The 14521-nt window shown below is 46.1% G+C and overlaps 1 protein-coding gene across 1 annotated transcript in view; it reads left to right on the top strand.

Moving 5' to 3' along the window:
* Positions 1-1423: 1423 nt before the first annotated feature.
* The window catches only part of DDX10 (DEAD-box helicase 10), a gene marked incomplete at both ends in the record, with an annotated part of 201187 nt that continues 188089 nt past the window's right edge, over positions 1424-14521 (top strand). The window contains 4 exons of the mRNA XM_082001371.1: positions 1424-1633; positions 12282-12342; positions 12560-12690; positions 14258-14416. Of these exons, the coding sequence (XP_081857497.1) occupies positions 1424-1633; positions 12282-12342; positions 12560-12690; positions 14258-14416 (561 nt within the window). The remainder of the gene's footprint in view (positions 1634-12281; positions 12343-12559; positions 12691-14257; positions 14417-14521) is intronic.

Here is a 14521-nt window from a genome sequence, read left to right as displayed (position 1 = left end):
ATCTAAACCTCCCCTGGCACAACTTGAGGCCATTTCCTCTTGTCCTGTCGCTAGTTACTTGGGAGAAGAGACCAACACCCTCGTCGCCACAACCCCCTTTCAGGTAGTTGTAGAGAGCGATAAGGTCTCCCCTCAGCCTCCTCTCCTCCAGACTGAACAACCCCAGTTCCCTCAGCCGCTCCTCATAAGACTTGTGCTCCAGCCCCCTCACCAGCTTCGTTGCCCTTCTCTGGACATGCTCCAGCACCTCAACGTCCTTCTTGTAGTGAGGGGCCCAAAACTGAACACGGTATTCGAGGTGCGGCCTCACCAGTGCTGAGTACAGGGGCACAATCACTTCCCTACTCCTGCTGGCCACACTATTCCTGATACAGGCCAGGATGCTGTTGGCCTTCTTGGCCACCTGGGCACACTGCTGGCTCATGTTCAGCCGGCTGTCAACCAGCACCCCCAGGTCCCTTTCCGCTGGGCAGCTCTCCAGCCACTCCTCCCCAAGCCTGGAGCGTTGCATGGGGTTGTTGTGGCCGAAGGGCAGGATCCAGCACTTAGCCTTATTAAACCTCTTATGGTTGGCCTCGGCCCATCGATCCAGCCTGTCCAGATCCCTCTGCAGAGCCCTCCTACCCTCCAGCAGATCAACACTCCCACATAACTTGGTGTCATCTGCAAACTTGCCGAGAGAGCACTCGATCCCCTCATCCAGATAAAGATTGAACAAGAGCAGCCCCAGAACTGAGCCCTGGGGAACACCGCTTGTGACGGGCCATTCCATCCCTCTGATCATTTTTGTGGCCTCCTCTGGACCTGCTCCAACAGGTCCATGTCTTTCCTGTGCTGAGGGCTCCAGAGCTGGACACAGGACTCCTGATGAGGTCTCATCAGAGCACAGTAGAGTGGCAGAATCACCTCCCTCAACCTGCTGGCCATGCTTTTTTCCAAATTTGTCAGTTTCCCTGTAATGAATTAGCAACTGAAGCATTAACAGACTTGTCTCAGAACTCTTCTCCCTGATCGCCCACAATGCTGTACTGCAGAGGGCAAATTTTGTGACAGTACTAAGCACATGCTCCTTTTCTATTAAGGCTTTATTTTTAGTCTTAAATTTTTTTTTGTTGATTTATAATCTCTCTCACAGAGCACATTTGGCACGCTGCATTTTTGCACGCTGCGCCAAGGGCTCTTTTTTTTGGATTGTAGTACACGAAGTGTCACTTTTCTTCAATTTTTGTTCAACCTCCAGAGTGGGGAGGGCCCGGGACGCCGCGCCGCGTCCCTGGCGGCCGAGCCGAGCCGAGCCGGGCCGGGCCGAGCCGAGCCGAGCCGAGCCGAGCCGAGCCGAGCCGAGCCGAGCCCTCCCCCGGCGGCGCGGTCGATGACGCTTTCCGTTTGCGCCCAGCCCCGCCCCCGCGGTCGTGTGCGTCCCATGCGGGGCGGTGAGGACAGCATGGGCCGGGCAGGTAGCGATGGCGGCGGCGTGCCGGCGGCGATGGACCCAGTGCGCAGCTTCGAGCGTTGGAAGAAGAGATACACCCGGCGGACGAAGAGGCTGCGGCTGCAGCGCAAGGAGCGGAAGCGGCCCGAGTGGCAGGTGGAGCGGGAGGGCATCGGCCGCCTGGTGCAGCGCTACCCCGAGGTACGGCAGGGGAGGCGGCTGGTACTGCCGAGCCGGGCCAGGCCGGGCCGAGCCGGGCCAGGCCGGGCCAGGCCGGGCTGAGCCGGGCCGAGCCGGGCCGAGGGGCTTCGCAGCGTGGGGACGGGAGGGCACCCGCCGGGTGGGCTTGGCGAGTCTGCGAGGGAGGGAGGAGCGGCCCCTCTCCTCGTGTGGTGTGTGTGGGGGTAGGGCTGGGGGCAGGAGGGGGGATCTGTGTATGTGGGGGTCCTGGTCGGGGGGGGGGAGTTGGAGCACCGCTAGTTGGCAGGGCTGTCCCTCTCGCTGTTGGCGGTGCCTGTAGGTAACAGGTTTGGGTGGCGCAGCTCAGCGGCAGGCAGGAGGGCTCTCACCGCCATGAGGCAGGGACGATCTTCCAATTCTTTCCTTTCTCCCTGTCGTGATTTAGCCCCAGCCGGCAACTAAGCACCACGCAGCCGCTCGCTCACTCCCCCTCCCCCAGGGGGACGGGGGAGAGAATTGGGAAAAAAACCTCATGGGTTGAGATAAAAAGAGTTTAATAGGACAGAAAGAGAGAAAGAAACAACGATAACAACAATAATAATACCGACAGAGGAATGTACAAGAACAAGTGATGCCCAGTGCAGCAGTTGCTCACCACCTGGCGATCGATAGCCTGTCCCCGAGCAGTGATTCCTGCCCCCCGGCCAACTCCAGTTTATGTACTGGGCATGAAGTTGTATGGTAGGGAATATCCCTCCAGCCAGCCTGGGTCAGCTGTCCTGGCCGTGTCCCCTCCCAGCTTCCTGTGTACCCCCAGCCTCCTTGCTAGCGGGCCAACATGAGAAGCTGGACTGTCCTTGACTACTTAGCAACAACCCAAAACATCGGCACGTTATCAACAGTTTCTCATCCCAAATCCAAAACATAGTCTCACACTAGCTTCTGTGAAGAAAACCAGCTCTATCCTGGCTGAAACCAGGACACTCCCGCAGGCAGAGGAGGGGAGGGCAGTAACCGCAGCCCCAGCCGCTCTGATGGAGGTGGCTGTGGGCAGAGCCAGGGGTAGTAAGGCCCTCAGCAGTGCGTGGTTGAGAGCACAGTGAGGAGGATGATGAAGCAGGTGGTGGGAACGGTTGTAACCAGTGGCACTTGTCCCTTCTGACCAGGAAGCATGGGCATCTGGCTGTTGGAGATGGGACATGTTTGTTTCCATAGAAGGTGTCCTACAGGCAAATATCACATTAGAAGAGTATGTTGTTTAACCTCAAGTCAGGAAATAGGTATTTGAATATTCGAGCCAGGATCAGTGGTGTTGGTTTTGTCATCCAGATTCCCTTGAATTCCTCTGGGAGATGGCCGTCTTTTTGCTGAAAAGTACTGTAATTGTGAATAACGGCTTAGATGTCCTCTGTCTGTGGCGTTGCCTAAGTCCTGCTAACTTTAGCTGAATTTGCAGCTACTGCTGGGGAGGATCATGGCAGTTTTACTTGGTTACGCAGCACTTGGCGTAGCTGGTAGTAGAGACTATTTGGTGGTTGTAACTTGATTGAGCAGAAAGTAATGACAAGAGGTATAGAAGAAACACGTCTGTTACCATGAAGAGGTTGTCATAGCTCCTTTGGTTAAGATTCAGGAAGTTAGTGGTCTGAAGTTTCACACAATCATTGACTTCACTGGTTTGAAAGCAAATGGTATGCTTCCAAAGATGGTCAAATTGGTTGTTCTGAATCACATTATTTCTCAGGGGAAAAAATGGACTTATAATTCGTTGTTTTTATGATGAAAATTGGTGATGGTAACTACATAAATGATTAATACATTTTGTTGTCAATAAATTTTGAGTTAACTTGTTTTGGCAGTAGGGGACTTAGGTGCTGACTGTGAAAGCAGACTACTTGAAGTGTTAGAAGCTTGTATTTTTCTGAGTGGGGTGACCACTGATAGTTATGTGTCTTTCATTGTGAAATGAAAAACTTCATACATTATGACAGTACTCTTGGACTAGGCTTAGATGGTTGCCTCTGCATGGTCTCTGGAGGGTGTGTGTCTGAGCAGGAGAAAAAAACTGAGTTAAAAGCAACTTGGCAAAGGCTGTGTACAGAGTTTGTGAACTCTCTGCACAGACTCAGGGTGGTGGGCTTATTGTTTATATACCAAATTGCAGTATATATATAATAGAGTGCTTTGTATTTCTGTGTATTTGCACACAGACAGGGACATGTGTAGTGAAATTAGTTTTGCGTGTTGTCAGGCCCAAATAGTTTCTATGTTTGGTAGTAGCTTGCATTTACTTCATAATGCCATATGCAAATTAGGATGCTGTGTTACCTTAGGGTACTATGGCAACATCTACCTATTCTTTCTTCTCTATCTCTTGTTTTGGAGTCCCATCACTGGTCATTTAATACCCTGAGCAGTAATCTCATAGATAAAGTGGTCAAGTTCAGGGGACACTTTTTCTTCTAATGTAGTAGACACACGTGTGCAGAAGGTTAAGTAGTATGGTGCTCTCCTGTGTACTGAAATTATATAATATGTGGTGTGGGCATATTGAGAGGCAGGAGCAGGAACACCAGAATCATTAACTAGAGGACATGCTGGCTTTTTGGTGTGGATTACAGCCTCTTCATCTGTGAGACTGAATGGCCAAACATGACTGCTATTCATCTGTCATTTGCCCTTAGTTGATCTGGATTCATTTGAGGAAGATGATGACAAAGAAAAAAAAAAATCTAATTGTTTAGAAGGAGGCAGCAAGAATGCTTGAAGTAAAAGATTTATCTTGGGCATTCAGTCTCAGAGATGAAGTGGAAGAACTATTTTGAAAAATGATCCCTGGGGAGCCAGCATCTCTTCCACTTGATGCTGCCTTTGCCTTTTTGTTCTCGCCATACACAGTGTATATGTTCTCCGTGTACAGTTTTGCCATATTTACGCTGTATGCCTGTATTAAATCCCTACATGCATCCCTATTTATTACATTAGTTCTTAGGGAGAAGAATTGCTTTGCTGTCATACCACTCTACTTTAGAGGAGTTCATCCTTGGCAGGTAGTGGGGTATGACTATGTTGGTCACAGATTTATGTAAGCAGGAGAGACACACGAGTACTCACGAAGAGTACAAGGATCTCGTTAGGTCAAGCAGGGACAAAATTAGAAAGGCAAAAGCCCAGCTAGAGCTCAGTCTGACCACAGTCGTAAAGGATAACAAAAAATGTTTTTACAAATATATTAACAACAAAAAGAGAGGCAAGGAGAATCTCCATCCCCTACTGGATATGGCGGGGAACATTGTCTCCAAGGACGAGGACAAGGCTGAGGTACTTAATGCCTTCTTTGCCTCAGTCTTTAATAGCCAGTCCAGGTATCCACAGGGTATTCAGCCCCCTGAGCTGGAAGACGGGGATGGAGAGCACAATGTACTCCTCATAATCCAGGAGGAAGCAGTCAAGGACATGCTAAGCCACCTGGACACCCACAAGTCTATGGGGCCTGATGAGATCCACCCGAGAGTACTGAGAGAGCTGGCGGAGGAGCTTGCCAAGCCACTCTCCATCATTTATCAGCAGTCCTGGTTAACAGGGGAGGTCCCAGAAGACTGGAGGCTTGCCAATGTGATGCCCGTCTACAAGAAAGGACGGAAGGAGGATCCTGGGAACTACAGGCCTGTCAGCCTGACCTCTGTACCAGGGAAGATTATGGAGCGGTTGGTCTTGAGAGTGCTCACAGGGCACCTGCAGGACAACCAAAGGATCAGGCCCAGCCAGCATGGGTTCATGAAAGGCAGGTCCTGCTTGATCAACCTGATCTCCTTCTATGACCAGGTGACCCGCCTAGTGGATGAGGGAAAGGCTGTGGACGTTGTCTACCTGGACTTTAGTAAAGCCTTTGACAGCGTCTCCCACAGCATTCTCCTGGAGAAACTGGCGGCTCGTGGCTTAGACAGGTTTACTCTTCGCTGGGTGAGGAACTGGTTGGATGGCCGAGCCCAGAGAGTTGTGGTGAACGGCGTTAAATCCGGCTGGCGGCCAGTCACAAGCGGTGTTCCCCAGGGCTCGGTTCTGGGGCCGGTCTTATTCAATATCTTTATTGATGATCTGGATGAGGTAATTGAGTGCTCCCTCAGTAAGTTTGCAGATGACACCAAGTTGAGTGGGAGTGTTGATCTGCTGGAGGGTAGGAGGGCTCTGCAGAGGGATCTGGACAGGCTGGATCGATGGGCAGAGGCCAACTGTATGAGGTTTAATAAGGCCAAGTGCAGGGTCCTGCACTTTGGCCACAACAACCCCATGCAATGCTACAGGCTTGGGGAGGAGTTGCTGGAGAGCAGCCCGGCGGAAAGGGACCTGTGGGTGCTGGTTGACAGCCGGCTGAATATGAGCCGTCAGTGTGCCCAGGTGGCCAAGAAGGCCAACAGCGTCCTGGCCTGTATCAGGAATAGTGTGGCCAGCAGGAGTAGGGAAGTGATCGTGCCCCTGTACTCGGCACTGGTGAGGCTGCACCTTGAATACTGCGTTCAGTTTTGGGCCCCTCACTCCAAGAAGGATGTTGAGGTGCTGGAGCGTGTCCAGAGAAGGGCAACGAAGATGGTGAGGGGGCTGGAGCACAAGTCTTATGAGGAGCGGCTGAGGAAACTGGGGTTGTTTAGTCTGGAGAAGAGGAGGCTGAGAGGAGACCTTATCGCTTTCTACAACTACCTGAAAGGGGGTTGTGGCGACGAGGGTGTTGGTCTCTTCTCCCAAGTAACTAGTGATAGGACAAGATGAAATGGCCTCAAGTTGCGCCAGGGGAGGTTTAGATTGGATATTAGGAAAAATTTCTTCACTGAGAGGGTGGTCAGGCATTGGAACAGGCTGGCCAGGGAGGTGGTGGAGTCGCCATCTCTGGAAGTGTTCAAAAAACGTGTGGATGTGGCGCTTCAGGACATGGTTTAGGGGACATGGTGGTTCTGGATTAATGGTTGGACTTGATGATCTTAAAGGTCCTTTCCAACCTAGTGATTCTGTGATTTAAAAGGAACACACAAACAGTGAGTTAATGAAACTACTTTTTTTAAGGGAATGATGTAACCCCTGCTTTTCCATAGTGAGGCCAGTATTCCTTTCTTAGTCTCATAAATTTTAGGGTGGTATATCTGGATTGTGGTTGGGTAGATGTGCAATTCTCAGGCTTTTTAGTTTGAGTTGTCCCTATTTTGATTTTCTACAGTAGTCTGTTCCTCTATTACTAGCCTTAACTATTTTGTGTAATATTTAAATGGAGTCACTTTTCCCTGAAACACATTCTATACATTTTATACTTGCATTTAATTTCCACTCATTCTACATAGATTTCTGTTTATACTGGCCTTATAGACACCTCTGTTAATTACTTCCACAGATACTTGCATTTATTTGCTGTATATATGGCTATGTGAATATGTATGGATGCCTCTGTCACCAGTGTCCATGTCTGCACATGCATCTGTTTCTGGGACATGGGTGATAATTCTGTGTCTCTGTGGAGCTTGTGGCAGCATAGATAAGGAGTGGGTCTTGGGAGGTTGTGTTTGTGTGTATATATAGAGATAGAAGAAGAGAGGCTGGTAGTGGTCAGGCATGTATCCATCAGAATGAAGACAGGGTAAACATATGTCTATATTAGGATAGTTTTGGGAACTCCTGGTCTCAATTCTTTTGAGGTTTTGCTGTCATCTTGCGCCAGGAGTCTCCTGCCCGTGAACATGCAGGTGGGTGTCCACCTAGCTTCCTGTCTTCAGTCCTTCATGTCATCTATTCTGGTCCCTAACAAGGTTTTCCATTTGGTCTCCCACATTTCTTCTCTATTACCCTGGACCTGGTTATAGTGAGGGTGGGGATTGTGAGGAAGTTCTATGTGCTTGGACTGTCAGGGGTCTCCAGTGAGTTCTGCATGAGGCAGATCCCTTCTAAGGGACAAAGGAATTAGAAAGCTCTTTGGTAAGCTCTTCTCTGTGAGGAGCACTGGCTGGGGTCTGCGGCACACAGGCTGTGGATAGGTTAGGTCTTCATGTGCTTTTGTCATTTTGCGTGTGGCATGGAGTAGGGGTAGCATGGCTGTTGCATGCAAGAGCATCCACCTTGCCTTCCTTCTTAGAGTATATGGTTTATAATTTCCAGTGTGAGAATGACTGCAATGGATAACCAAGACAAAATTAAACAATAATGAAGAGATAACCAAGATACTTTGTTACTGTTGTTTTTTTTGTCATGTGTTGACATGTGATGGCAAATGTGTGTGGCAGAATAGATGGAAAACGTGAACTCTAGATTCAGTGTGTCCAAATCTTGGGACTGTTTTCTGTGTTATGTGTTCACAGAATCATAGAATGGTCTGGGTTGGAAGGGACCTTAAAGAGTTCTAATCCACCTGACATGGGCAGCGACACCTTCCACTGAACCAGGTTTCTCAGAGCCCCATCCAGCCTGGCCTTGATCACTTCCAGGAATGGGGCGTCCACCAGTTCTCTGGGCAACCTGTTTCAGTGCTTCACCACCCTTATAGTGAAGAATTTCTTCTTTATATCTAATCATAGATAGATGACTTTTTTTATGGTGATCTCTGATAGGAGTTTTTTCCCCCCTCCCAGGAATGTACAAGCTTAAAGTACATGCTTCTCAGCACAAGACGTTTTATATAAATAATTCACCTTTAAGAGCTCTAATTAACATTAGGCAAAAGTTTAATTGCTCTGCTAGGACACAGTGAAAGTTTGAAATCTACCTTGCAAGAGCTTTGTCTTGAAATATGTCAAAACCAGGTTTTGATAAGGGTGTTATTACCTTTTATCTAGAGATCAAATTCATGCATTAAATTACTTTTTTGGTTTAGATTGGATATTAGGAAAAATTTCTTCACTGAGAGGGTGGTCAGGCATTGGAACAGGCTGCCCAGGGAGGTGGTGGAGTCGCCATCTCTGGAAGTGTTCAAAAAACGTGTGGATGTGGCGCTTCAGGACATGGTTTAGGGGACATGGTGGTGCTGGATTAATGGTTGGACTTGATGATCTTAAAGGTTCTTTCCAACCTAGTGATTCTGTGATTCTGTGATTTTCAGCCTAAATTCCTCTAGTAAAAACAAGAAAAGAGTTGTGTTGTGATTTAAACAGATATAAACTCTCAGGAAAAAAATAGTTTCATTTTCTATAATAGGCAGAGTCTGCGGAAGGCTTGGTACTTCGAGGACCTATAAGGCTGATCTAACAGGTCAGTAGCTCTTCATTTGAGGCCTTCTCTGAGATTGTTATCATGAGTTGTCAGGAACATCTGAGGACCATTTTACTTGGTCCCTGTGTTGGGAGGTTTCTGTGCAACAGTCTGTTAGAGATAAATGATATCTATTAAAAATGCACAAATTGTGTAAACTCTGAATTTAACATTGGGAAATCTCAGTTTGTGGATGCTAGTCAGGATAAATTCAAAGTTGTGTAGTCTACCTTTCTCTTCATCTGCTCAGGATTTATAGATACAGATATATAGATACAGAATTTTTTTCTCCAAGTTCTGTGTTTTTTGGGGTTTTTTTCTGTCCTGCTGCTGTTGATGGTTGTGAACATTGCCAGTGGAAGCTGTCCACATCTTTTGATGATCTCCTATCAGCTAGAATAGACTTGAAAGTATTATATTTTTCTTAAGATTTCTACTTGACATCTCAACATTTTTGTAAATCCTTCAGCCAACTCATGGACTCAAACACATGCTCGTGGGGTTTTGTGTATATAATTAACAGCTCTCAAGTATGCTGTAGAGGTGGATGCATACAGAGAAGTAAATTAGTAGGTGTCAGGACAATGAAATACTTTTTTAGTATGTTTTGTACCCTATAGGACAGCTCTAAAAAATTAAGTGTACCAAGTGCTAGAGGTTGGTGAGTCTGGTGAGCTTCAGGGCATAGGTGGACTCTTCTTGTCCCGATTGGGTAGATCTAAGATTGCTGCAGTTGTGGGTTCCCAAGTCCAGCCTGCAGTCAGGATGAGTGTGTATTCCCAGTAGGTGCACATGTGTGCATACACGTGTGTCCAACCACAGATGAACACAGAGAGAGAGGGAGCGCAGTGCCTTTTATCGGCATCCACATAGACACACGCACACTGCTTGTACGCACATGAACGGCATGGACAGCAGGTACTGTTCCTCTCCTACTGAACAGGATTGATGTCCACTAGTGAAATATGCACCTGCACATGGAAAACGGGTTTCTCCAGTAGCTGGCATTAGCTACTGAGTCTGTCCCAGAGCTGCCTTAGGCCCGGTTTCCCCTGGTGCTGGCACCGGCACCCTCCAGCTTCTGAGGTTCGTGGTCCCACTCCAGTTGCCGGCACTCGGCTTGCGTGCTGCTGCCCACTGGTCCAGCTTGAAGGTGGCTGGTGGTCCCTTGGGCGGGCTCAGAATAGAGGGTGTGTCCACACAGAAGGTAGATGGAAAGAATATAGGAGTAATTATTATTAATAGTAAACAATTAATTGCATCACTACATACAAATATTTAGTAAGACTGCAGGGCTGGCTGTGGTGACCAAGTGCAGGGCTCGGTCGGGCGAGCATAGTGACCAGCCAACTGTTACCCAGACCAGACCCTTTTATCTCCTTTTCCCTCTATTTTCTCACGCTGCTTCCTCCCTAGTCCACCTTGATCCCTCCCTTCCTCTAAACATCCCACAACAAGGCTTGCATGTTCCCACAACCCCCTTGAAACACCTCATAAGAAGTTGTACAATGTCCCCAAACGCTTTTCCCCTGCAGCCCCCTGTGTCCCACGTCCCTGCAGGCGCTGACCCCCGCCAGCCTGCAGGGCCTTCTGGGGAGGGGGTGGCCCCACTAATGCCTCAGTGGGGTTCACCCAGTAACCATGAGCTGAGTGCTCTCCTCCGACGGTCCCTGGGAGCCCCTGAGTCAGGGTGCTTTAAGTCAATGTGCAGTGATGACGTTATTTGGGCTCCTTCCCCGGTGTTGTTCCATTGATTCTCGTGGGGTCTTTGGGTTCATGGTCATTCATCTTTAATCACATAACCTAACGCTAAGTACATGCAAAAAAATCTTGATTTTTGATTGTAGCACTGTAGAGTCAAAATGTAAAAGTGGAGTTGCGGAGAAACGTGTCTGTTGTCTGGAGCTATTTCCTGAAGCGTTTGTTTACCAGGTCTTTACCCTGCAGAACGTTTACCTGCTTGTGTGATGCCTGATCTTGTACAGCAGCTGGAACACCCATCATCCTTTGCTTGAAGGGATCTGAAAATTCCCTTGTCCCAGATTTCCTAGTGGGAAAGGACAGCTTAGCTCTAGTAAGGTTGTAGGCTGTAGGGAGCTTGCCAGCCGTGTTTGCGTGTGTTTCTCGCAGATGAAGGAATCTGCCTTTATGGATAGGAGCCGTAAGGGTTAAGTTGCTACAAGTGCAGGTGAGCTTCTCTTTTTCAGGAAGATAAGGACTGTGTACTTTGGAGCATAGTAATGTGTTTTTCGTAAGCCAAAATGGTTAAAAAAGAAGGGAGATAGGAGCCCCCCAGTTCCATTTTGTGGGATATGACTATCGTTACACCATTTGCAGTAGCCTCCAAAACCAAACTGCTCCTCTGTGGATATTCCCAGGAAAATGAATTTATGCTTAGCGTGCATGAATCATAAACTCAGTGCTTGTTGCAGCCATACAGAAATATGAAATAATTGTCTAGTTATGTGTTTTTCCATAAATATTTTATTATAATCTCTATTGGCAGTTAGTCTGACCGGGACAGTTTTGGAGAAAAAGGCTACAGAAGTTTCAATTTTAGAGATACTGTATATGAAATGCTTAGCATGAGTTTTAATCGCAAGTTATGTCTAGGGCTTGTGGCACACTGCAATTTTAAACCTTGCTTGCATACCACAGTATCTTTAAAATGTGATTTTAAAAAAAAAAAAATTTGCCCCCCTGAAAAATACTGCATCCAACTTTGGATGTCCCAATAAGAAAAAGACGCCAATAAAGTAGATCCAGTTCAGTGGAGGGCCATTGAAATGGTGGGGGCTGGAGCGCTTGCCCTGTGAGGAGAGACTGGGGGAGCTGGGCTTGTTCAGCCTGGAGCAGGGATGACTTTGGGGTTGGGACAGGGACCTTACATAAGCTCCCAATGCCTGTGGGAAGACCATCGAGGAGATGGAGCAGGGCAGAAGGATGAGAAACAACAGGCATAAGCTGAAAGAAGGGAGGGAGGCTCAGCCTGGAACGCTTTTTCTCCATGAGGACAGTCAGGCAGAAGCACAGATTTCCAGAGGGGCTGTCCAGTCTCCATTCTTGAATGCTTTCAAGACTGGACTGGATGAAGCCCTGAGCAGCCTGACCTGACCTCAGATCTGACCCGCTGTGAGTGGGAGGTTGAACAGTGGCCTCTTAAGGTCCCTTACAGCCTGAATTGTTGTGTGATTTCATGACGGTCTGAGCTTTGAATTGTGCTATTAGCCTCCATAATTAAAGTACATCTTTTTACTTACTAAACCATTTATGCTAGAAGAGCAGTTTGGCTAAGGTCAAGCTAGTATAGATTGCCTGACCAGGTAACTTGGATCAGGTTGTACTGAACTACTACATATTTATGTTAACAGCAACTTAAAGAATGCTATTTAATTTCCCTATTATACTTAGATTGTAAGCACTGATTAAACTTACTTTGTTTCAGATAAATGCAAGTGAAATTCAAAGATTTTCAGATTTTCCATTGTCAAAGAAAACCCTAAAGGGTAAGTACAAAAGTTTTCTTCAGAAAGTATTTTAAGTAAAAAGGAATGTATTATTTATCTGCATCTGAAAAATGTTTTACTTTAAACTAAGTTTTAGATAAGTATGTTCAGTGTTTGCTAAATGGGCAAATACAGCTCTGGGCAAGACAAAAATCAAGAATTTTTTTTCCCCCCCCCTTCCATACCCTCTCTTTTCTTCCCACACTGCAAATACTAGGATTGCAGGAAGCTCAGTATCGCGTGGTAACGGAGATACAGAGGCAAACCATAGGTTTGGCTTTACAAGGTAAAGATGTACTTGGAGCTGCAAAGACTGGATCAGGCAAAACCTTGGCTTTTATTGTCCCAGTAAGTAATTTACATCCTTCCATTTGTACTTAAACCAAGTTATCCGGGAAGTATTGGGTGTCAAACAGCTTAGGTTAATAGATCCTGGGAGAAGGGTTATAATTCAGCTGATCTAGATGTTCCAAGAAAGCCAAGATACTAATTTAATAAAGCTGCTTAAAGTTCTGAAAGAATTATGTTCTTCACCCTAGGAATATTCTGCCACTTAGAAATTCCATTTTGAGTCTTGCATTAGTAGACCCTGAGTTATTTAGGAAGTTGTTTGTTTTTTTCTCTCAGGAGTCTTTTCCTGGTGCAACTCTAGTTGTCTGATTCTTTTAAGATATGAATACTAAGTGTATGGAATAGAATGGGGAAATTTCTTCAGTTCCTTAGGCTTTTTTTGTGATGGGTGGTTTTCAACCCTTTAAAATGTTAGGATTTGGACTTAAGCTTAGTGATTGTGGACTCCCTTTTCCTTATTGTCTTTTGTGGACTCGTTAGAAATCACCTCCAGGTAGAAGTGGGAAAACAGGATGAAAAACCCTGCCATGAATAATATATGTTTGACTGTTTTACCCAAAATGTCATGCTCTGCATTTAATTGCTTTGAGTTAAAAGTATAATTGGGAAGTTTGTTTGCTTAAAGTGCGCATGTAAGTAGCTACAAACCCCATCCTGTTATGAATTTCTTTGGAGCCTACTCTGTCAGTAACTATGGGAACAGTAGTAGGTGTTTTGAATACCCTCTCTAGCTGAGAAGGCTTATGCTTGATGCTGTTTCTTTTTTTTTAAATTTCTTTTTTATTAGTAAAGAATAAAAAATTGCAGGTGGCTTCAAAACATAGTCTTCTGAACTGGAGAGAAAAAAAAGGGAGATTGCTCAATTGGTTAATATAGAAGTACTTTGTTTTACAACCCTTATTTTAAAACCATTTTAGGGGAGAAAGATGGTAAGAGCTGGAGAGAGGAAGAGTGAAAAAAAATTAGTTGTACAAGGATGCTTAACAGCCTTCAGAATTTCAGAATGCTTCATACCTATAAAATCTCTGTGTTAGGATTAGCTGACTAAGACAGTCTTTCTGCAGTGTAAATTCATAACGGGAGGAATCATCCTGATCTGAGGTGTATGGCAACTTTAGTTGGAATGCTCTGTTTATAGCATATGTGGATATTACTGCTTCAAGTCTATGACCAGGACTAAAGCTGCAATAATTTATTGTCTTCTAGTTGCTCATTCTGTTTCTGGTTCCCACAAAACCTTATGAGCAGGGAGGTTCCTTGTGTTTTGTATAAACAGTTAAGGCTGAATTTCCAGAATTTAGCAGAGTAGGATTAATTATGCAGTAAAATGCTTATGATTTACCACCCATTACTGTCTGTCATTTGCTTCAGCAAATATCATTACCATCAGTTAGAACTGATATATAATCAAACTATGTGAAATGTATACTGATGTTTTGTCAAGTCATTATTTTAATTGGTATGGCTTTATCTTTCTTTTACGACACTTTTTGTTACAAATTTGTTGTTGTTACATATTTTCCTTCTGAGATATTTATAATGAGAATACAGTAATTTTTTCCAGGCTTTGGAACTCCTGTATCGCCATCAGTGGACTTCAGCTGATGGACTGGGAGTTTTGATAATATCGCCTACCCGGGAACTGGCATATCAAACCTTCAAGGTTCTGCGTAAAGTGGGAAAGAATCATGAGTTCTCAGCTGGCCTTGTCATTGGAGGAAAGGTGTGTCCTCTCTCAGAGTTTGCTGCATGGAAGCATAAATGAGTGCTATATTAAGTGCTAGTTTGGGAGGGAAATGCTGGAAATGAAGTGTCAAGGAAAAAAGTA

This window comes from Phaethon aethereus (genome assembly GCF_964289735.1).
Source record: "Phaethon aethereus genome assembly, chromosome: 1".
NCBI lineage: Eukaryota > Metazoa > Chordata > Aves > Phaethontiformes > Phaethontidae > Phaethon > Phaethon aethereus.
This window is presented reverse-complemented; position numbering and strand designations above follow the sequence as displayed.